The sequence below is a fragment of the Neophocaena asiaeorientalis genome, unplaced genomic scaffold (genome assembly GCF_003031525.2).
Source record: "Neophocaena asiaeorientalis asiaeorientalis breed wild unplaced genomic scaffold, Neophocaena_asiaeorientalis_V1.1 scaffold465, whole genome shotgun sequence".
Lineage (NCBI taxonomy): Eukaryota > Metazoa > Chordata > Mammalia > Artiodactyla > Phocoenidae > Neophocaena > Neophocaena asiaeorientalis.
The window spans coordinates 78677-102353 of NW_020174936.1; the positions used below are offsets into that span (position 1 = coordinate 78677).

Here is a 23677-nt window from a genome sequence, read left to right on the forward strand (position 1 = left end):
ATCTAAGTTAAATGGCACTTGGAAAGGAGTGAGATAGGACACGGAGTGGTAGAGCTTTACTATGAGGATGTAGTGAAGCTGATGACCTGAGCTGTGTTTTGCTCTAAAGTTTCAAGAACTCAGAAAGCAAGAAAATACAGTAAAAGGCACTGGGCCATGAAACAGTGACATGCATTTTAGTTCTGAACTAAAAGGCAGATTAGACATGTGCTCCAGCCATTTTCCCTTTCTGAGTTTTAGTTTCCCCATCCAACAGATGAGGAGCAGTGCTGGGACAGGGTTGCTGAATACGGCCGTGAAGGTTGCGCACAGTTTCTTAAATTCACCGAGCAGGAGACTCTGGAGCAGAGTTAGAGGGTGCAGCACAGCTCCAAGCCTAACCCCTCCCCAGTCCTTAGAAATACTACTGGTAAATTCTCAAAAATATTGGGATTCTCAGAAATACTACAAAATATGGAGAGAAGACAATCAAGCAGGCATTCTTATCTTTTTTCTCTTCTGACAAGGGAACTTGGAAGAAACAAGTGAAATTAAAGTAAATAATGTATCTGATTCTTCCTGAAAGAAGTGACTACTTCAGGATCCCACCAAAATATTCCAAAGCCCTGGGGGTGGGGGTAGGGAGGGATGGTTTCATCCTCGATAGGGTAGAGCAAACCCTGATACAATATGTTCATCAAAATCTCAGGAGACGGAGGGGCGTCTACATATTTTAACAAAAACCGCGTATGTCCTAAAACAGAGGCTTCTCCCACCTATGCCCTCAGGTCGCAGAAAGGTGGAGAAAATCCACAATACCCAGTTTTCAGATGTTGGGAGAGAAAACACATTGGTACCAGACAATGGGGGAGGAGATACTATATCAGAGCAAGTAGAATGTCTGTACATAGCTGCCCAAGTATGTGCAAGGGGAAAAGAAATGACACAGTCACTAATGATCTATTGCATACATGTCAGTATTTCACAAAAGAAAGAGAGCTGAGGAGGGAGGGAGAATCATGAGCTGCAAAAGACAAAGCCTAATCTAGGAAAAAACATAACTCAAGGAACAGAAGGAATTTTCTCACAATTTCTTCACATTATAGCACAGCTTGATAGGAGCATAAATTAAGTAAAACTAGAGCTCAACCATGAGATGATAAAAGAGCAGAATGAGATAAAAAGGGAGGTTGCAGACATAAGGAAATAAACTGAATACCAAAATACTTTATGGAACTAATAAGTAAACTATAAATAGAAAGAACAGATACTGCTGAATACGGAAATATTGACATGGAGAAAAGACTGTAAGCACAGTAAATGCAGAGGAAAAAATAAAGGAGATTAATTAGAAGTTAACAGATATGCATATTAGTTTGTTACCAGCTAAGCTGCTGTAACAAAGAAATCCAAAAATATAATGCCTTAAATAAATTAGTTTCTTCTCACTCACAAAAGAGTCCACAGGTAAGAAGTCCAAGTCTGGCAGGATCTCCTCCAGGAGGTCATCCAAAATATGGTTCCTTCTATCTTGATGCTCCATCACCTCCTCATTCCTGTGGTTATAGGACAGTCTCATTTCAATGGTTGAAGCTGGCTCCTTTACACACCCATGTTTCAGTCTGTAGGAAGGATAAAAATAGTCCAGGGCAAGCACTCTAAGGAAATGCCACAGAGGTTATACTTCTGCCACACTTCTGCCACATCTTATTGGCTTCATGTCCCCATTTAGCCACAGGGGACACTGGGAAATGTGGTCTTTAACTGGATAGCCATGTACTCAGCTAAAACTCAGGGTTCTATTCTAAAAGGAACCAGGAGAGAACGAATAGTTAGGAACCACACTATGAAAGATAAAGATGAGCCAACATTTAAGGACACTTGATGTCCCTCACAGAGAGAACCCAGCAAATGAAAGAGAAGATGTATCTAATGCTGTAATTTAAGAGCACATTCCGGAAGTGAAGAAAGAACTGAATCTGCAGGTGGAAAGAAAACTTTGAATCCCAGGAAATTTTGATTTAGAATATTTAACATAAAGGTATTTCCTAGTTAAACACTTGAACTTGAAAGACAGAGAATGCTTCAGACATCCAGGCAGAAAGAAAAATCACCTACAAGGGGTAAAAAATCAGGCTGGCATCCAATTTCATTATATTCATTGTGGAAGACAATGGTATAGTCTACAGAGTTTTAAGAAAGGATGGCCCCGGGTGTAATTCAAGTATAAAGGCTCAGGGAAGTAAAATACCCACGAACACTTGTTGGAAAGAACTGCTTGATAACCAAAGCCAGGCAATTTAATAATCCACCAAAATAAAGAACTCAAGCATAAAGAAGCCCTGACAGAAGGACTGTTGATGAGCACTGGATCCATTCACATGTAGAACTAATACCAAACAATCATAGCAATTAAGGTTTCAAAACAGAATGTGAATATTATAAATCTGGACAATGTAAAAATAATATAATACAAAATTGGGAGGTGAGGCAGAGGAGATGGGAGTAGCAAGGAAGTTCTAATGTTCGCCATCTTTTGAAGCTGGGATATGTTATCCAAAATAAAAACATGTGGTGAAAAAAAACCTAAATGTTTTTCATAATTGCCTTTATTTAACAATGGAGCAGGAGTCCACAAATCACTGCCTGAGGGTGAACCACCTGTTTTTGTAAGTAAAGTTTCATTGGAACACAGCTTCACCCATTTGTTTCCATATTGTTTATGCTACTTTCCAGCTATAAAAATAGACTAAGACAGCTTAAAATTTTTACTCTCTGGCCCTTTAAGAAAAAATTTGCCAACCCATGCAGAGGAATCTTTTTTAATTCACAGGAATCTTGTGGTAAAGAAATATTTATTTGAGGCTTAATGATTTGTTGGGTTTATTTTATTTTTTATTTTTTTGATGTGGTTTTAAAGTCTTTATTGAATTTTTTACAATATTGCTTCTGTTTTGGTTTTTTGGCCACAAGGCATGTGGGATCTTAGCTCCCGACCAGGGATCGGACCCGCACCCCCTGTATTGGAAGGCGAAGTCTAAACCACGGGACCGCCAAGGGAAGTCCCAATTTGCTGGATTTAATTCAGCCTTTTCCCTTCCTATTAAATTCATGTCAAATTAAGTTTAACAATATAAGTCCTACTTTTATAAAACAATAGATTAATCACTCCAAAGATGTCAGGGATAGTGAATCACCTAATGATATTTGGTATGGTTTCTTAAACTTTCATCTCTGTGTTTTTCTGCATTATTTGGAATCTTTATAATGAGCATATATCATTATTACCAGAATAATAAAATAGAATGATTTTTCTATTTGAAAACACTGGAAGCAAATATACCAAGATATTCACAATAATTAATTCTGGCTGACAGGAATATGATTGCTGTTTTCTTCTTTAAGCTTTTATATATTTTTTAAATATTGAAGAAATTTTAAGCTATTATAGAGGATTTTGGCATAAAGTGATAAAGTTCTGAATTATAGTTTTGGAAACAGCAATAAGTACCAGATATGAGGGACATTGCTCTGTTTAGAATATGATTCTTTCATTAGTAGTATACAAACCAAAAAGCATGATTCAACATAAAATATAAAGCATGAGATAAAAGAGAATCCAGGGGACTTCCCTGGTGGTGCAGTGGTTAAGAATCCGCCTGCCAGTGCAGGGGACACGGGTTTGAGCCCCGGTCCAGGAAGATCCCACATGCCGCGGAGCAACTAAGCCCGTGCGACACAACTACTGAGCCTACGCTCTGAGCCTGTGAGCCACAACTACTGAGCCCACATGCCACAACTACTGAAGCCCACGTGCCTAGAGCCCATGCTCCGCAACAAGAGAAGCCACCGCAATGAGAAGCCTGAGCAGCGCAACCAAGAGGAGCCCCTGCTCGCCGCAACTAGAGAAAGCCCTTGCGTAGCAACGAAGACCCAACGCAGCCAAAAATTAATTAATTAATTATTTTTTTAAAAAGAGAGAGAGAGAGAGAGAGAGAGAGAGAAGCCAGAAGCAGATGATACTCGACTTCTGTTAGGCAATCAGCATATTCATAATGCCGGTTTCTTTAATTTGCATTAATCTAAACCTACCTTTCCAGTCTCATCCCCCACCTTATCCTCCTGATACACACAACATACTCCAGCCACACAGAGCCCTTCATCTTCAATGAGATCTTCATGCCTTTGTATGCTATTTTGTTTTGCCGCCACCATTCTTTCTACCTACAATTGCATCCTCTTCTCTATGGGATATAATTCAGTGCTTCTTTTAAGACATAATTTAAGTATCACTGACTGCAATACATCTCAACCTTGGCTGCACAGCAGAATCACCTAGGGAGCTTTATAAAAATACCGAGGCCCAGGCCCCAGCACAGCTATTCTGATTTAATTGCCCAGGGTTAGGACCCAGGCAGCAGTATTTTTAAAAAGCTCCCTGAGTGATGCTAATATACAGCCAGGGTTGAGAGTCATTGCAAAGCCTTCTGCGATACCAGCAGGCAGTTAATTACTACCTCTTCTGCACTCTCATAGCTCTTAGATTTTCCATTGCTCATGAAATTTAATGCTTATTGTATTAAAGTTAGTGTTATATAGTAAATGCTCAGTAAACGCTGAAGGTTGTTACCGCCCTTCTTCCAACCAAGCATATGCAGAAATGTAAACTCACCAGGAAGTCACCCCTCCATGCCCCCTACACACACACACACACACACACACACACACACACACACACACACACACACCCCTCACTGCCTTTTCAGCACAGCCCTAGACCTTGGGTCTGGCTTTTACATTGTTGAGATTTATGCAATGTAAAGAATTAAAGAAACCAGTGTTATGAATGTGCTGACTGCCTGAGAGAATCCGAACATCATCTGCCTTCCACTCTCATCTCTGTGTCACACTTTACATTGTGTTTGATGTCAGATCCTGCTACTTTAGCTTTCAAGAGCAGGTTGTCAGGTGTACTTTGTCAAAGGCTTTCAGAAAATCCAGATAAATGATGCTGTAAGCCCCGAAACTGCCAAAACTATATTTTACACCTTCACAGTACTTGACAATTTTATTTAAGTGGAATCTTTCTTCCTTCGATTTACCTTTGCCTCCCTGACCCTGAGATCAATCAGATAACTGGAGACCCTTCCATTTTTGATACTGAGTGTCCTCAGCTATGCCTGCGCCATGTCTGGAGCACAGTACACTGGGTGATTATCTCAGCCTCCCTGGTTAGGAGGAGCTCCTGGAAACTACTCCTCTCTGGAGGTGAGGTGGGGAAAGGAGAGCTGAGGATGAGGAAAGGAGACCAAGGTGCATCAGCAAGACAGAAGTTCCATAATCACACAATGCGCATACACACTCATCAAGGCAAGACCCAGAGCACTGACCTTTCCTCTTCCCACTCGCCTGGAAGGAAACCGATTGCATCAACAGTCTGCTCTTTCCTGTTAAAAATCCTATTTGTAAAAAAAAAAAAAAAAAAAATCCTATTTGTAGTCATTTTAAACTGTCCTCACCAAACATCGCCAAAGGTTTTGGTGTCCATAGGATGGTAGTTGCTTATAGTTTCCCTTAAGCACCACATCCTGGCAGTGTGGCCCTAAAATAACTTTGTTCACAGACATTTCTCAGCCAGTAGATATTTATTTTGCAAAGTGATTTTCTCCCCAGAGTCTTGATGAAACTTTCCCTTTCTTTTTCCTTAAGGTCATCATGACCTTGATGAACAATAAGACGTACTACAACTGAGTCCAATGGCAAGTTTCACTAATGCAGAATCAGATCAATCTTCAAATTGAATAATCTTTGCATATCTAGTACTCTACGTGACCTGAGACAAATCTACTAAGCTTTCTGACTTGGTTCTTTATTAGTTAAATAGCAAACCGTTACCTAGTTCCCTTGGAAGTTGTGCAAATTAATTAATGTTTGGAAAACAACTGGAAAATTTAAAACAGTCTATAAATACCAAACAGTTGCATCTTCCTTGCTGAGAGGGCCCAGGTAATTCATAACCTCCTATAATAAAGGTAAAATAATGTGCTTGGGCTCTACAATTAAATGTGATTTATTTGCAATACATATAATCTTCGAAACCTAGAAACCATTTAATAGAAACAATTCATATTTCATAACTATAATAAAAGCATGTAATGACGTTAGGAAAAGTAATATCTACTGTAAGTGATCTAGACATCGTGTCTTTAACCATTTCTAAGATCTCCAAGAGTATGCTCAGAGTTTATCCTTAACCTGTTAATGTTGACTGATATATTTATCTTTACATTCTCCCAGTTTTTCTTTATCCTCAAAACTCTAATATGTATTTCCTAGAAAATTTGCCTGTATAAAACTTTGCTGTATTCAAAGCCTCCTGTCAAGATTTAGCACTTTTATATTTTAGTCATTAAAATTGAACAAAATCTTAATAGTTCCTTTATTAACTACTATACTGACTTTGCATAGTGGAAATCACAACATGTTAATTGGATTTAATTAACTATTTTAAATTACACAGACTCCTTACAGTAGACAATAGCACAGGGTACTCATTAGCAATAAAACTGGAGCTGATATTGCTACTTTATTAAAACTTAATGAAACTATTCATAATCTTATTTATTTTTTACAAGAAGAAAACTGTGCTCATTTTGAAAGCAAAAAATGTCTGCTGAAAACAAATTTTTGATCATTTAGGTGAAGGCTCAGAAGTTAATAAAAGGGTCCACCATATCCAACCTCACGGTTCTGCCAGCTTCTCATCGCACGAATCCCTATTTCACCCCTGTGCCAGTCTTACAAGTGGATGCCAATAAAGGTTAGTGATTCAATAACCATTTTATATGTTTAGGAACATAGCGAAAGAGCACTGAGGTGGGACTGGGGGCCTGAGTTTGAATTTGGATTCAGCCACTAATTCTCCAAGATGACTTCAGACAAGTCAAGTCCTCACTGTAGCCTGAGTTTCCTTCTCTGTAAATCAGAAGGTTGGACTAGAGTCCCTTCCCACCTCTAAAATCCATGATTCTATAGATTTACTATTGATTTAGATGTTGATGTTATTACACATTAAAATTATTATTTTGTTTAAGTGATATTATTGTAATTTTTCAAGCTTCTGAGCTGATAGTTTCTGATGCTTTTCCGATAGAATTTAAAAACTTATTTCAATATACTATTATACAAAAATATGAAGCCAGAATTTATGCAATTAGCATTTAAACTATGCATGTCTTAGTCGAAATACCAGAGTTTGTGAAACCAGTAGATTTCTTGTTTTTTAAGCAAAAGGTCATGTCAGCTTTATCTCAGTATCCCCAGTGCTTAGAACCATATCTAGCATTTTGTAGATACTAAATTGTTGGTTGAATGAATAAGCAAATGAAAGAGTAAGCGAATGACTAAGGACTGAGTGTCACAAGTGTAACCCTCTTTACTTCTCCCTGATACTTAATTGGCTGACATGTTAAAGAATTCTTTTTTTTTTTGGTTGCACCAGGTCTTAGTTATGGCAGGTGGGCTCCTTAGTTGCAGCTCCAGGGCTCCTTAGTTGTGGCATGTAAACTCTTAGTTGCAGCATGCACATGGATCTAGTTCCCTGACCAGGGATCGAACCCAGGCCCCCTGCATTGGGAGTGTGGAGTCTTATCCACTGCACCACCAGGGAAGTCCCCCTAAAGAATTAAGTGGATCACCTTTTGTACCTCAAATATGAGCAAGTGAGATGATCTTTAATTATTTCTATCTCACTTTCTAACTGTTGTCTGGAGTATTTTGGATCTAAAGTTGGTTCCCCAGGGTTCTTCTGGTACCTGAAGATTTAAAGTCCCCCATCTTATATCTCCTGTATCCTCTATCTGCTGACCCAGTCAGTGGTGGGGTACGGCAAAACTCAAGACAGCCCTGCATCATTGTAAGTCTCTTAATTGATTAAATTTCCTGCAACTGTAACAATTACTTTCCTAGTTACAAATCATTGTTGTTTAGAAATCTTTGTGACACGTGCTTTTAGTTGGTTTACATAATGTTTACTCCCTGGGAAAACTTTAGCAGAGTTTCTACTTCTTGCTTTAGAAACACTTACATTCTTCGTCAAATTAAGATGAATAAAATAATGAATGAATGAATCAATCAATCAATCTATCTATCTATACTTGCTTTAGCGATAGACACAATAAACAATTGCTGCAAAACAAAGGTAAATCTAGAGCCATGGCAACCTGGTCCAGAAAAACATCGTATTTTCATCCCTCAATTATCTGCCAGAGAACACATGGCCTACCATAATATTTGTAATTAATTAACCAATTAATCAACACAAATATTGAGTACTTGCCATATGTCTGGTACTGTGCAAGGTAATATGAACACCAGGAAAGCACAAGCCACACAAATGTAGATAGAGTGTCCAGACTTTTACATGTCCTGATGCTGTGATCTGTCATTTAAGTCACCCCAGATCTACACAAGTCCAGCATGTGGTGAAAGATGAACAACATCCAGAAGAGAGAATAGTTTTGGAAAATGCAGGGCAAACTTCTCTACTTCTTTTTGAATTATCTTGCTAAATCCAAAGAAGAAAGCTCCCCCAACCCCTCCACAATGCTTAAGAATATAAGTCTCATAATAAAAATTTTCCGTTTAGGCTCTGTGTGACAGTGGGCAAGTTGCTCTCTGATCTTAGAATAAACTCTAAACTCTATAAACAAGGCATGCCTGACCTGGCCTCCCTTCCATTCTCATCTCATTCCGCTTTCTCTGTGCTCCAGCCACATGGGACTTCTCTCTCTTCCTTATCAGGCCAAGCACTTTTTCACATCAGGCCTTCACAAGTGCTTTTACCTCTGCCTGTAAAAGTCATTTCCTCAAGCATCTGTCTTTTTCCTTTATAGATGATCACAGTTTGTAATTATATATTTATTTGTGAATTTATTTAATGTCTTCTCCACCACTAAAGGTTCCATGAGGTCTGTCTGGTTCACCATTGAATTCTCACTCTCCAGAATATTTCCTGAGTGGGCATATTATAACAGGCACTTAAATATTGGTTGAATGACTGACACAATGAATGAATTTCTAATTCCTAATCTAGTCAACAGGAAAGTGAGACAGTTTTGAAAATTAAATGAGACAAAGATGTTAAGGGATGATTTTCAAAAACAGGTAAAATCCTGACTCTCTTACAAATGAACACGTGTCAAAGATTTTATTTACTTAACTCATCAGTTAAAGGAGAGAATTTGTAAGCTGTCACAACTGGTCTGAAGGAGAATCCAAAGAACATATCTTTGTAGATCAGGAAAATTGAAATAAATTTGCAAATAGATGGAAAATTGACATTTCTATGGAAAGAAGGAATGTCCCTTCACCAGACAGAATTTTTTTTCATGTCTATAGATATGAATTATTTGCATTATTATCAGTATTTTCCCCCATAAGTTAACCTTAATCTCTACAGAATTGTAACATAGCCTAGTCAAAGACTAGGTTCAGATAATTCCTGAATGCATTCCATTGAAAAGGTATCCAGTAATCTCTTTTGCTTATTCTAAAACATAAAAAAAATTTCCTATAATCTTCCCCCATTTTTGATACAAAATGATCTTAAAAAATTATTCACAAAATAAGGCTGGTCTCATTAGGTTTGGCCTGATAATTTACATAGGTGCAGCAAGAATGTTAATCACCACATAGGCCATCTTAAGTTTGCTCTGTTGGAAGTTTTCATAAGGAATCTCAGATTGAAGTTTTTAAATGCTCTATTACTTGTTATACTGAGGTTAGAAAATCAAGCCCAAGAAACTCTGTCCACCATATTTCAACTACAGAACCTATAAATTTGGGTACATTCCTCTCCTCTAGAGATGCTCCAAATATCCTAAGGTTCTTGGACCTGTTGGGAAATGACATTCCTTTCCACCTGTAAGGATGGAAATCCTGTAAGCCGTGTATCAGGCCAGTTTTTCTGGGAGGGCTTTGGAAGCATTTGGTTCCATAAAGTCAAACTTAGTTCTTTAAATGTAACTTATTATACCTCACTAATAACAACATTCTTAAATATGAAATTCCAGGCAAGTTCTTGGTTGCATAAGCAGTTTTTTCAATTATATCTTAATAAAAGAAGAAAAGATTCTTATTGAAACTATGCAAATAACCCATATTGCCATGAAAAGTAAGGAGGCTCAGTCAGAGTTTCTGAATTCGGGAGGTGAGAGGGAGCTCATCTAAAGTAGTAGAAGTTCAATTTCCTTATTTTCTGGGAATTTTAGGAATATTCAATTCCTGTAAGTGCTCATTTCTCTCTGTAAGTCAATCAGAACACAGCTCCTTTAATTTGAGACTTTACAATCTAATTTATTAATACCATCTGGAGACAGGAAAACATTCTACATTCACAATGAGAAATAAAGGCCTTTCTGAATTACAGATACATAGACATACAGATACAGAGAGAGTTTATAGCTTCAATCCTACAATTTCAGCCACAAACGAAAAATAAACACAGAAACACAAAAATGTAATGGTCCAGAGAGCAAAAAGTTAGTCTCCTTCCTTGTGGGTATGAAATTCCTAGTTGAATTGAGCTCAAAATACACACATAGACAAACAGAAGTCTACACACTATATTCTCTATTGTCTCTCACTCGATAGGGAATAGATCTCTGTAAGATCCATTTACAAAACTCACCAAATTCTCAGTCGTAGCCACCAACAAGGACTAACTTATCAGCCATTAATATGGAGTAATATCAAAATTAGAGAAACAAGAGTCAGCAAAGTTCTATTGCCACTTTGAATTCACCTATGGGTGCCAAGAAAATAAGTGCCTGGCTTGGTTCCCTGTGATATGTACCTTTTCTGGCAATTTCAGGTGAATCTTTTGCTCATCTTGGTGGGACCTCCAAAACTGTTAAAGGATATATATTTTTGAAAGTAAAACCATGACTCTTATACAACTATAAAATGAACACATCAAAGATTCTGTTTAACTCATTAATTAAATGAGGGAACCAGTAAAATGTTACAATTGATTCAAAGAAGAATTCAAACAGCAGACAAATTTACAAACCAAAAATTTGGAAATAAATTTACAAATGCATGCAGAACTGAATTTTGGGGGGTGGGGAAAGTACTGTCCCTCCATGTGACAAAATTTATTTGCATATGTATAAACAAGAATTATTTGCACTGCTCTTGGTTTTCTATAAACTAACCTTAATCTCTACAGAATTGTAAAAGAGATTAATCAAAAACAAAGGTGATTATAGGGTCAGATAATCTCCAGAGTTTCCAGCATTCTGATGAACAGATAACCAGTAATCTCTTTTGCTTATTCCAAAATCATAACTTTTTCCTTATTCCAAAATCATAACTTTTTCCTTTTAATGGTAAATGCACACGTGTGTTTGTCTAAAATTAAGTGAATTGCTTCACCTAGTACTAAAGCAAGGGTTAAAATCATGCTCATATTCTTTGGGATTCTCAGAGAATGAAACTCATTCTAGTAATGAAAATACACTGAATTAGCAGCAGCTCTGTTTTCCACATCTGCAAAGTAGGCACAGTTCTTGGACATGGGATATGATATTTATAGGTGGAAAATATTTGTGAGGACAAAGAATTGGTCTTTATATTTTAAAGTAGTTAAATTCTGGTGTTACAACAATTAAAACCTGGAGTACTAATTTTGAAAAGGGCTTGAAGAGTTGTACTTGGGATCAGTAGTTCTTAAGTTTTAACAGTGCAAAAGATTGACCTGGAGTGCTTATTTAAAATGTAGATTACTGGCCCCAATTCTAGTGATTCTCAAACTTCAATGCACATAAATATCTCCTGGAGGCTTCCATAATGCAGATTCCTAGGGGCCTCAGAAATTTGGACAGGTCTGGGATGGGGCCCGGGAATCTCCATTTTTAATAATAAATTCTTGCCCCAGATAATCCTGCAGTAAGTAAACTGAAGACTTCTCTTTGGAATCATTGTTTTAGAATCATTTACCATCATTGTTTTGGAATCATTGTTCTTAGTGAAGTCTTCTTCAGCTCTCCCATCCCTCAGCGATCATTCTTCTGAATTCCTATAACCCTAGACTTTAATTTCCTGAATGTGACATAATATAGTCCTTAGAGATAATAAAGCAAATGAAAACAATATTTATCCCTCTTAGGATGTGTGCCAACTTCTTCAACCTAGTCCAGCTTAGGACACAGTTTTTTACTTGGATTTCATTGAGAGCCAGAGTTTTTATTTTTCTTCCTATTAGCTGAGAGCAACAAGAAGCTGAAGCCCTATCACATGTCTATGTCAAGTACTCCCTGAGTTTCTGGGTTTCTGGCTTCAATACCATAGATCCACTTTAATGTGAGTTTGGCCCCTCACATCAGGTTTTGCTCAATTATCCATTTACTCATTGATTTATTCATTTTTTTAAAACAATGTCTCCTGTCCTTAAAAAACCTTGGCACCAGTCATATTGACACAGTATGAGTTCTAGGAATTGTAAATTAGTCACATTAATACTAACCATGTTGCCCAGTAACACTAAAACAACCTACTTGGGCATTCACATCATCTGGTAATATGAGAAATGTCTAAAAATAACTCTTTTTTAAAAATAAAATATGACTCGTAACAACAGGAGCATAATTTCAAGCACACAGATTTTCTTTCTTTCAGAACCAAAGATCTCCTTAGTTATTGACTGTGTACCTGATTTCTCTGAATTTTAAAAAGAATACCAATACTATCAATAATTGAAAATGCCATTAAGTATAAAGAAGTTTCTGTTTGCATTGGAATTATATTTCTACCTTAAAATGAAATTATCACAGTACAAGTTTATTTCATAATACCATTATTAGAAATGCCATTTTTTCTTGGGTTAGATTAGGCTTAAATGAACAGTACTATGGCTATTTTTTTCTTGCAAATGATTAAGGCACTAAATGTAGTCTCACAAATAAACTAATGAATAGAGTAAGTGACACTTGTGAAATTTATAGAGTTCAGATTTTGTGGAAATGCTTGAAGTTAAACTCATATTCTTCTAACCTTCCTTTTTAGGTATTTTAAGTATGAGAGAACAAGGATTGATTCCACCAACAGCAAGAATTACCTTTCAGAATCCACCCATTACACCCAGAGCGGCTCCTCTGCATAGTTTTGGTGAAGCACGTAAGATTTTGACTACCGGTAAGACAGTCCTACCTGTATGTTAGTTGGGGATACACAGAAATTACCAAAATCTTTTATCTTCAATAATAGGACAGGAGGAAACTTGTAATGAATCTGAGTTTCACTTTACTGAATAAAGTAACTTTAGTCTCTTTATGAAATACCTACTCAGGGCCTGTGTTCTCTATGTGTTAGAAAGTTGGTATTTTCAAGGGATTTGCAGCTTGGTTGGGAAAATAAGACAAATATAATAAAAACAAATAACAATACAGAGTATTATAGACTGAAAACCAAATGTATGTTAAAGTCTAGTACTATAGGTGTTCAGAGGAATGATTGCTGACAGGTGAGATAATAAAAGACTTCAAAGAGGAGGCTGGATGAAATAGGAGAAAAGCACTGACCTGGGAATCTATTAACTAGTTGCAGAACCTCACACAAGCCATTTACTTTCTCTGGGCCTAAGCTTTACCAGTTATAAAATGAGGGGTTTTGGCTAAATTAATCCTTCTGTTCAACAAATATTTGTTGAATGCTTGCTTTATCCAAGGTAGCTGGGGATCTGACAGAGAATAAGTCAGACAACATTTCTACTCTCATGGTGCTTATAGTCTAGCAGATAAGTAAATGAGAATTTAAGCTAGGGATAAGTGCTAGAAATAAAATAAAACAACAGGGACAAGAGAGTGATAAAAGGAAGTGATTGCTTTGCTTGGGAGGGAAGGGTCAGGGAATGTGTCTTGGAAGATGTTGAGATCCAAATGATGAGAAGGAGCCAGTCATGTAAAGATCTAGGGAACAGTATTTCAGATGTAGGACAGCACAGGCACAATGGCCTGAGGGACTAAGGAGGGAATGAGCAAGAAAGCTAGTGTGGCTAGAGGGCCAAGAGAGAGGGAAGAGATAAGGCTGGAGAGGTAGAGAAGACTGAAATGATGTAGGGTAGAGCAGGACTATGAGTTGTCCTCAATGTTCATTCTCCCCTACTTCCACAGTAATAGAATCATGGGTGGGCACATGTCAGCTTGACCAAAGACAACATCTCCTAGTCTTCCTTTCAGTGAGGTGTGCCATGTGCCCAGGTTCTAGACAATGAGGATGTAAGCAGAAGTGGAAAGGGAAACTTCTGGGCATGGCTTCCCCTTCTCATTTTTCATCTCTGGCTAGCTGGGATGCAGATGTGATGAGCAAGCACTTTGGAGCCAAAGATGGAACTCCAGGTTGAGTCTGGCAGAGATGCCCTGACAACCTGGGACTATCTTCCTTTCAACCGTTGTGTGAGAGAGAAATAAACTCTTAATTTGTTTAAGCCACTAGTATATCTTAGGATCTTCTTTTTAAATGCCTTAGACTATAGCAGAACCACTATGGCAGCCTTTCAAACCATGATTTGCAGTGGATTTAATCCTAATTACAATGAGAACTCACTGAAAAGTGTAAACAGGAGGATGAGGTGATCTGATTTACATTTTAATAAGACCATTCTGACTGCTTTACAGATAATGAATCATAGGGGAGCATGAGTAAAACCAAGAAGACTAGTAGTTAAAAGCCTATATTGGTAAACCAGGTGAGAAATGACGGTGGATTTGAGGAGGATGGTATCAATGGATATGAGGAGAAGTGAACAAATTCAGGTTATGTTTTGGAGGTGGAGCCATGAGGACTGGCTGATGGATAGGAGTGAGGGAAACAGAGGCATCAGGGATAAATATGCATGAACGTATGTATAAACATACCCCAATTTTGTATCCATTCTACTGTTGATGGGAATTTCAGTGGTTTATACCATAGAGCTATTATGAGTAATACCATTATGAACATTCTTGTACGTGTCTTTTCATGTAAATATGTATGTGTCGCTGTTGGATACATATCAAAAAGAAGAATTGCTGCGTCACAAGGTAAATACACACTCAGTTTTAGTAGATAATGCCAAACAGTTTTCCAAGGTGTTTATACTGAATTATTTTCCTACTAGCAATATATGAGCATTCCAGATCATATATATCTTTGTCAACACTTGATATTTCCTTTTGTTTGTTAGTTTTGCCATCCTGAAGACTCTGTTGTGGTAGCTCTTTGTGGGTTTAATTTCTATTTCCCTGATCACCCATAAAGTTGTGCAGTTGTTTTGATATGTGTATTGGTCATTTGAATACCTTCTTTTGTAAAGTGATTTAGAACTTTAACATTTCTTTTTTCTTTTTTAATGGGTTGTCTTTCTTTTTCTTATTTGTAGGAATTATGTATGTATTCTGGGTACTAATTTTTTATCAGTTATATGTATTACAAATAATTTTTTTATTCTATGGCTTGGTATTTCATTCTCCTACTGGTGTCTTTGTTTTTAACTAAACTTTTGATTTTGAGATAATTATAGATTCACATGCAGTTGTAAGAAATAATACAACGAGCTCCTTTGTCTCTTAACTCAATTTTTCCCAATAATAATATACTGCCAAACTATAGTACAATATGATGACTGAAATATTGATTCAGCCAAGATACTGAACATTTTCACAATTTTCACCACAACATTTCCTCATGTTGTCTTTTTATAGCCACAGCCGCTCCCCTCTCACCCCACACCCCTTTAAACCCTGGCAACCACTCATCTGTTCTCCATTTCTATAATTTTATCATTTCAAATATGTTAGATAAATGGACTCATACGATGTGTAACATTTTGGGATTTTTTTTTTTTTTTTTTTTTTTTTTGGTAAGGGGGCCCCTCCCTCCTGTGGCCTCTCCTGATGTGGAGCACAGGCTCCGGACGCGCAGGCTCAGCGGCCATGGCTCATGGGCCCAGCAGCTCTGCGGCATGTGCGATCTTCCCGGACTGGGGCACGAACCCGCATCCCCTGCAGCGGCAGGCGGACTCTCAACCACTGCGCCACCAGGGAAGCCCGGATTTTTTTTTTTTTCACTCAGCATAATTCTCTGGAGATTTTATCCAGGTTGTTGCTTATATCAGTAGTTTATACCTTTTTACTGCTGACTAGTAATCCACAGTATGAGTGTACCACAGTTGTTAAACCATTCACCAGCTGAAGGATGTATGGGTTGTTTCCAGTTTGGGGCTACTATGAATAAAGTTGCTATAAACATTTGTGTACAGGTTTTTGTATGAACATATGTTTTCATTTCTTTAAGATAAATGCCCAGAGCATAATTGCTGGATCCCATGGTAGTTGCATGCTTATTTCCTCTACATACACTTAGAGCCACATCAGACAGTGTTATAATTTTTGTTTCAAACATCATATATAACTTAGAAAACTCAAGAGGAAAAAGGAAGTCTATTGTTTTTACCCATATTTTTGTTTTACCATGTTCTTTCTTCTTTTCTGATGTGCAAAGATTCCTTCTTTTATCATTTCCCTTCAATTGAGAGAATTTTCTTTAGCCATTGCTTAGGGTCATTATACTAGTGACCCTAAATTATCTTAATTTTTCTTCATCTTAGAATGTCTTGATTTCTCCTTTATTCCTAAAGGATATCTTCACTAGATATAAGATTCTGGGTTGACAATGCTTTTCTTTCAGCACTTAAAAAAACTGTGCCACTTTCTTTTCTTCTCCATGGTTTCTGATGAGAAATCCACTGTCTTTTGAATTTTTTCCTCATGTAGGTAAGGTGTTGTTTTTCTCTTCCTGCTTTCAAGATTTTTCTCTGTCTTTAGTTTTTAGAAGTCTGACTGTGTCTTAGCGTGGATTTCTTTGGTTTGATCCTGTTTGGGTTTGGCTCATCTTGAAGCTGTAGGTTTATATATTTTCCCAAATTTTGGAAGTTTTCAGCCAGTATTTCTTTCAGTACTTTTTTCAGCTTTGCCCTCTATTGTTTCTCCTTCTGGGCTACAATGATACAAATGTTAGATCTCTTCCTACAATCCCACAAGTCCTTGAGTCTCTGTTAATCTCTTCCCCCTAGTCTATTTTCTCTCCATTGATCAGACTGGGTAATCTCTATTTTTCTGTCTTCTAGTTCAGGGGTCCCCAGCCCCCAGGCCGCAGACCGGTACCAGTCCATTTCCGGTCCGTGGCCAGTTAGGAACCAGGCTGCACAGCAGGAGGAGACTGGCAGGTGAGCGAGCAAGCGAAGCTCTGTCTGCCGCTCCCCATCCCTCCCCATCACTCGCATTACCACCTGAAGCATCCCCCCACCCCATCTGTGCAAAAATTGTCTTCCACAAAACCGGTCCCTGGTGCCCAAAAGGTTGGGGACCGCTGTTCTAGCTCACTGATTCCCCTGCCTCCTACATTCTGTTGTTGAGCCATCCACTGAATTTGTATTCAGATGACCATAGTTTTCTGTTCCAAAATTTCAATTTGTTAAAAAATATACACTTAAAAATGGTTAAGATGGTAAACGTATTGTGGGGTTTTTCTTTTGTTTCTTTGTTTGTTTTTTGCCACACCGGGCAGCCTGTGGGATCTTAGTCCCCCAACCAGGGACTGAACCCGGACCACAGCAATGAAAGTGCTGAGTCCTAACAACTGCATCACCAGAGAATTCCCTGTTACATGTATTTTTTAAAATACTTTATTTATTTGGTTGTGCCGGGTCTTAATTGCAGCAGGCATGCTCCTTAGTTGCAGCTTGCCAGCTCCTTAGTTGTGGCACATGGGCTCAGTTGAGGCAGGTGGGCTCCATAGTTGTGGCATGCAAACTCTTAGTTGCAGCATGCATGTGGGATCTGGTTCCCTGACCAGGGGTGGAAGCCAGACCCCCTGCATTGGGAGCATGAGTTTAACCACTGCACCACTAGGGAAGTCCCTGTTATGTGTATTTTAACACAATTTAAAAATTCAACTTGGTTCCTCTTTATATGTTCTATTTCTTTGTGGAATCTTTCTATTTCTTTGCTGAGTTTTTATATTTTTTCATTTGTTTCAAGTGTTTCTGTAATTGCTTGTGGAACATTTTTATGATGGCTACTTTAAAACTTTTGTCAGGTAAATTCTAAGATCTCTGTTATCTCAGTGCTGGTATCTATTCCTTGTTTTATTATTCAGTTTAACATCTTCCTGGTTCTTGGTATGGTGAGTGGTTTTCAATAGAAACTTTGACATTGTGGGTATTATGTTATAAGACTCTGGTTCTTATTTAATCTGTTTTATCTGGTTCCTCTGACACCCCTATTAATTCCCTATGCATCTGAGGAATAAGCCAAATTAGCTATGATATATCATCCTGTTTATGTATTGCTAGATTTCATTTGCTAATATTTTGTTTACCATTGTTGTTGATGCATGAGGCTGTCCTAAATTTTCCCTTTCCTATGTTTTCCTTAGGTTTTAGTATCCAGGTTAGTTTTGCCTTCAGTGAGTGAGTACTATCTCTTTTTATATTCTCTGGAAGAGTTTGGATAAAATTGGTTATATTTCTTTCTTAAAGAAATAAGTTTGGAAGAATTTACCAGTGAAGCCATTTGAATTTGTAGTTTTCTTTGGGAGTAGGTTTATAATTGTAGGTTTAATTTCTTTAACAGGTATAGGACTATTTTGATTATCTCTTTTGTCTGTTTCAGTTCAGTAAATTAACTTTGTCTAAGAAATTTGTCCATTTTGTTTAAACCTTCAAATTTATTGGAATAAGGTTGTTTATAATATCCTCTAATTATTTTTGTAACACCTGTAAAACCTGTGGTGATGTACATTTTCATTCCTGATGTTGGTTATTTACGCCTTTCTGTTTTTTCCTTGATTGGTCTCTCTAGGAGTTTATTCATTTTATTATTATTTTCAAACAACCAAATTTTGATGTTACTGATTCTTTCTACTAGATATTTGTTTTCTATTTTATTGGTATCTGCTCTTACCTTTATTATTTCTTCCTTCTGTTTACTTTTTCGAGGTTTAATTTTCCTATTTTCTTAACTTATTGTTACACACCCTTAGCTCATTAATTTCAGCTATTTGTTTCTGATATATAAACAGAAGGTTATAAATTTCACACAAAGCACTACTTTAGCCAAATTCCCTAAGTTTGTTATGTCATATTTCCATTACCATTTAATTCAAAACATTTTCTAATTTCCATTGCGATTTCTTCTTCAACCCATGGAATATTTTGAAATATATAAATTTGAGTACTTTGTACGTATCCTTTTTATTATTGATTTCCAGCCTAACTCCATTGTTTAGAGGACATACTATGTATGCTTTCAATTATTTGAAATCTGACTTGCTTCTTGGTCTTTGCATATGATCAACTTGGATGAGCACATATTCTGCATTTATTAAGTGCAGTGTTATGAATATATTCAGTTAAGTCAACTTAATCATGTTATTCAAATTTATGTCTCTATTAATTTTTTTTGCCCATTTATTCCATCTACTGCTAAGAGAGGTATGTTGAAGTCTCAAACTATGATTGTAAATTTGTCTATTTCCTTTTATTTTTTGTCAGTTTTTTCTTAATATCACACATATTTTAAATTTACTCTTTACAGAAGGAAATGTATTTTTCACCAAAAGTAAGAAGTGCACTAAAAAGTAAGAATCAGTTTTAAGCAAGGGTGAACAAACTCTTTATGTTAATGGTCAGATAGAAAATATTATAAGCACTGCATGCCACATATAATCTCTGTACATATTCTTGTTATTTTGTTTTGTTTTGTTTTTGCAACCCTTAAAAATTGTAAAAACCTTTCTTAGCTTGAGGACCATAGAAAAACAGGCTACAGGCCAGATTTGGACTATGGAATACTTGACTTTAAGTATTAAAGTTTAATGTATTCTAGTAATTATACTGAGAGCTAAATAAAATTTAAATCAATAGGTATATTTGTACACTGACTATATGCCCAGTTTCCAACATTTTATCCTTTGTACTTTCAATATTATGAAATACTTCTGGGTTTCTTTAATGTGATTTTTTTTTTTTCTGGCATCACATCCTCTGGAACATGTTCACCCTTTCATCACAACCACTTTTCTCATTTTTGTCAATAAGTTAACCTTAAAGTTCCTCTGGCTGCATTACCAGAGTCTTGCGAATGGTGGCAATATCAACATTCCAATAGTCAGCTATTTCTTCTAGAATTCTACTTATAATCAATTTTTATTTCACTTTCAGCACTATCAGTTTTCAGGGTATTTTGCTGAACTTTCAGCTTTGTTAACCGATTCTACCTTTCAATTATCAACTTTTGTAAAAAATCATGTGGATTTATCATTGAGAGAAAAGAAGGCAATACCACTACATTCTTTGCAGTCTGTGTGTGAACCCAAAAGCAGATACACAGTGGCCAATCACTGATCATGATATGCACCTTTCACTTACATAATGATTTGTGGAACAAAGATCTAGCAGCAAAGTTTGTGCTTTATGCCATTACTGACAGTTACTATACCATAGTAACTGAAATTTGAACCCTGCTGTTGGGGGACTGGTATTATTTAACGAAACAGTGGTACCAAATTTGTGCCTATTGGAATGGAACAAAGTGAAGACTCTTTGTATAATAAATGTGAATGGTCTAAACACACCAGTTAAAAGACACAGATTGTCAGATTGGATAAATAAAAAAGACTCAACTATATGTGGTCTACAAGAAACTAACTTTAAATACAGAGACATAGAGAAGTTAAAATAGAAGGAGGGGAGAAGTGATAAATCTTACTTACAGAAGAATTCAAATAATATAAGTAGTTATTCCTCCCTCCAGGAGGTGGAGCTTAATTCTCCCTCCTTTGAATGTGGGCTGGACTTAATGACTCATATCCAAATAATAGGGTATGGAAAGGGGAAAAATTAAAAATTTACAGAGGAGAAGTCTGGCAAGCCCTACCTTAACCAAGGATAATACATCATGACCATGTAGGGTTTATCCCAGGAATGCAGGACTTTCTCAACACTGAAAAGTCAATGTAAGTAAATCAGAAAGAGAAAAACAAATACTGTACGCTAACACATATATATGGAATCTAGAAAAAAAAAGATGGTTTTGAAGAACCTAGGGGCAGGACAGGAATAAGGACATAGAGAATGGACTTGAGGACACAGGGAGGGGGAAGGGTCAGGTGGGATGAAGTGAGAAAGTGACATGGACATATATACACTAACAAATGTAAAATAGATAGTTAGTGGGAAGTAGCTTCATAGCACAGGGAGATCAGCTCGGTGCTTTGTGACCACCTAGAGGAGTGAAATAGGGAGGGTGGTAGGGAGACAAAAGAGGGAGGGGATATGGGGTTATATGTATACATATAGCTGATTCACTTTATTATACAGCAGAAACTAATATAACATTGTAAAGCAATTAGACTCCAATAAAGATGTTTAAATAAAAGAAAAAAAAGAACTAAACAAAAGAGATGGTATAATTTTTAAAAAGTCAATGTAAGTCATCATATCAATAGACTGAAGAAGAAAAATCATATGACCACCACAATAAATAAAAATAAAATAAAATTCAACATCCATTTGAATTGAAAGCCCTAAGCAAACTAGGAATGTAAGGAACTTCCTCAGACTGATATAGGATATCTACAGTTAAAATTTTACTTAATGGTGAAAAACCAACTGCTTTCTCCCTAAGATCAGGAATAATACAAGAATATCCACTCTCACCACATCTATTCAACATGTACTGAATATCCTAGCCAATGCAATGAGGTAAGAAAAACAAAGGCATGCAGATGGAAAGAGAAGAAATAAAATAACCTCTTTGTAAACAGAATGATTACTACATGGAAAATCTGAAAGAATCTAACACACACACACACAAACACAAAGCCACTAAAATGAATAAGGGAGGTTAGCATGGTTTCAGGATACAAGGTTAACATGCAAAATTAATTGAATTTCTATATACTAGAAAGGAACAATTGGAAATTGAATTTTAAAAACAATACCATTAAAATAAAACCAAAAAATGAAATACTTAGGTATGAAACTAAACAATAGGTACAAGATCCGTATGCTGAAAACTCCAAAATGCTAATGAAAAAAATTCAAAGAAGACCTAAATAAATGGAAAGGTAAGCCATGTTTACTGGTTAGAAGACTTGATATTGTTATGATGTTAATTCTCCCAAAATTGTCTAGAAATTCAATGAAATCCAAATCAAGATCAGTAGACTTTTCTTGGTAGAAATTAACAAGTCAATTCTAAAATTTGTATGGAAAGGTAAAGATGGTATAATAACCAAAACAATTCTGAAAAAGAAAACATCAGAGGATTCATGTTATCTGAGTTAGTATAAAGCTAGAGTTATCAGGACAATGTGGTATCAGAAAAGGATAAAGACAGCGGTCAGTGGAACAGAATAGAGAGTTCACACATATACACTGATTTTTCACAAAACTGCAAAGGCAATTCAATGGAGAAAGGACAGTCTTTTCAATAAATGATGCTTGAATAATTGAAGATAGCTATATACAGAACCTTGACCCACACCTTGCACCATATACAAAGATTTATTCAAAATGTATCATAGAAGTCAGGGTAAAGCCTAAAACTATAAAACTTTTAGAAGAAAACAAAGGAGGAAAATCTTTGTTTTCTTGGGTTAAGCAAAGATTTCTTAGATGCCACATGAAAAGCATAATCCACAAGAGTAGAAAAACTAATATCTTGGCCTTAATCAAAACTTAAAACTTCTATTCTTTGAAAGACAGTGTTAAGATGGTGAAAAGAAAAGCTACAAATTGGGGTAAAAATTTCAAAACACATCCTTGATAAAGAATTTTTTTGTCCAAAATATATAAAGAACCCTCATAATTCAATAATAAGAAAACAAGCAATCCGACAGAGCTTCAAGATGGCGGAGGAGTAAGATATGCAGATCACCTTCTTCCCCACAAATACATCAAAAATACATCTACATGTGGAACAACTCCTACAGAACACCTACTGAATGCTACAGAAGACCTCAGACTTCCCAAAAGCCGAATACCAGACAACAGAAGGAAGAAGAACTACAATCCTGCAGCCTGTGGAAAAAAAACCACATTCACAGAAAGACAGACAAGATGAAAAGACAGAGGGCTATGTACCAGATGAAGGAACAAGATAAACCCCAGAAAAACAACTAAATGAAGTGGAGATATGCAGCCTTCCAGAAAAAGAATTCAGAATAATGATATGATTATCATTGTGAGAATAATGATATGATTATCAGAATAATGATATGATTCAGAATAATGATACTGAAGATGATCCAGGACCTCGGAAAAAGAATGGAGGCAAAGATCAAGAAGATGCAAGAAATGTTTAACAAAGACCTAGAAGAAGTAAAGAACAAACACCTAGAAGAATTAAACAACAAACAAACAGAGGTGAACAATACAATAACTAAAATGAAAAATACACTAGAAGGAACCAATAGCATAATAACTGAGGCAGAAGAACAGATAAGTGAGTTGGAAGACAGAATGGTGGAATTCACTGCTGCAGAACAGAATAAAGAATGAAAAGAAATGAAGACAGCCTAAGAGACCTCTGGGAAAACATTAAACGCAACAACATTCGCATCATAGGGGTCCCAGAAGGAGAAGAGAGAGAGAAAG

At 36.6% G+C, this 23677-nt stretch overlaps 1 protein-coding gene across 5 annotated transcripts in view; it reads left to right on the forward strand.

Annotated features, from left to right (window-relative positions):
* The window catches only part of IQCH (IQ motif containing H), a 202207-nt gene that overhangs the window by 60712 nt on the left and 117818 nt on the right, over nucleotides 1-23677 (forward strand). For 4 of the 5 annotated variants that reach the window (XM_024761669.1, XM_024761670.1, XM_024761671.1 and 1 more), the window contains exon 1: nucleotides 13056-13173. In XM_024761669.1, coding sequence (XP_024617437.1) covers nucleotides 13056-13173 — 118 coding nt within the window. Of the gene's footprint in view, nucleotides 1-6678; nucleotides 6800-13044; nucleotides 13174-23677 lie in introns of those variants that run through there. The other variant, XM_024761668.1, reaches the window with a different exon arrangement.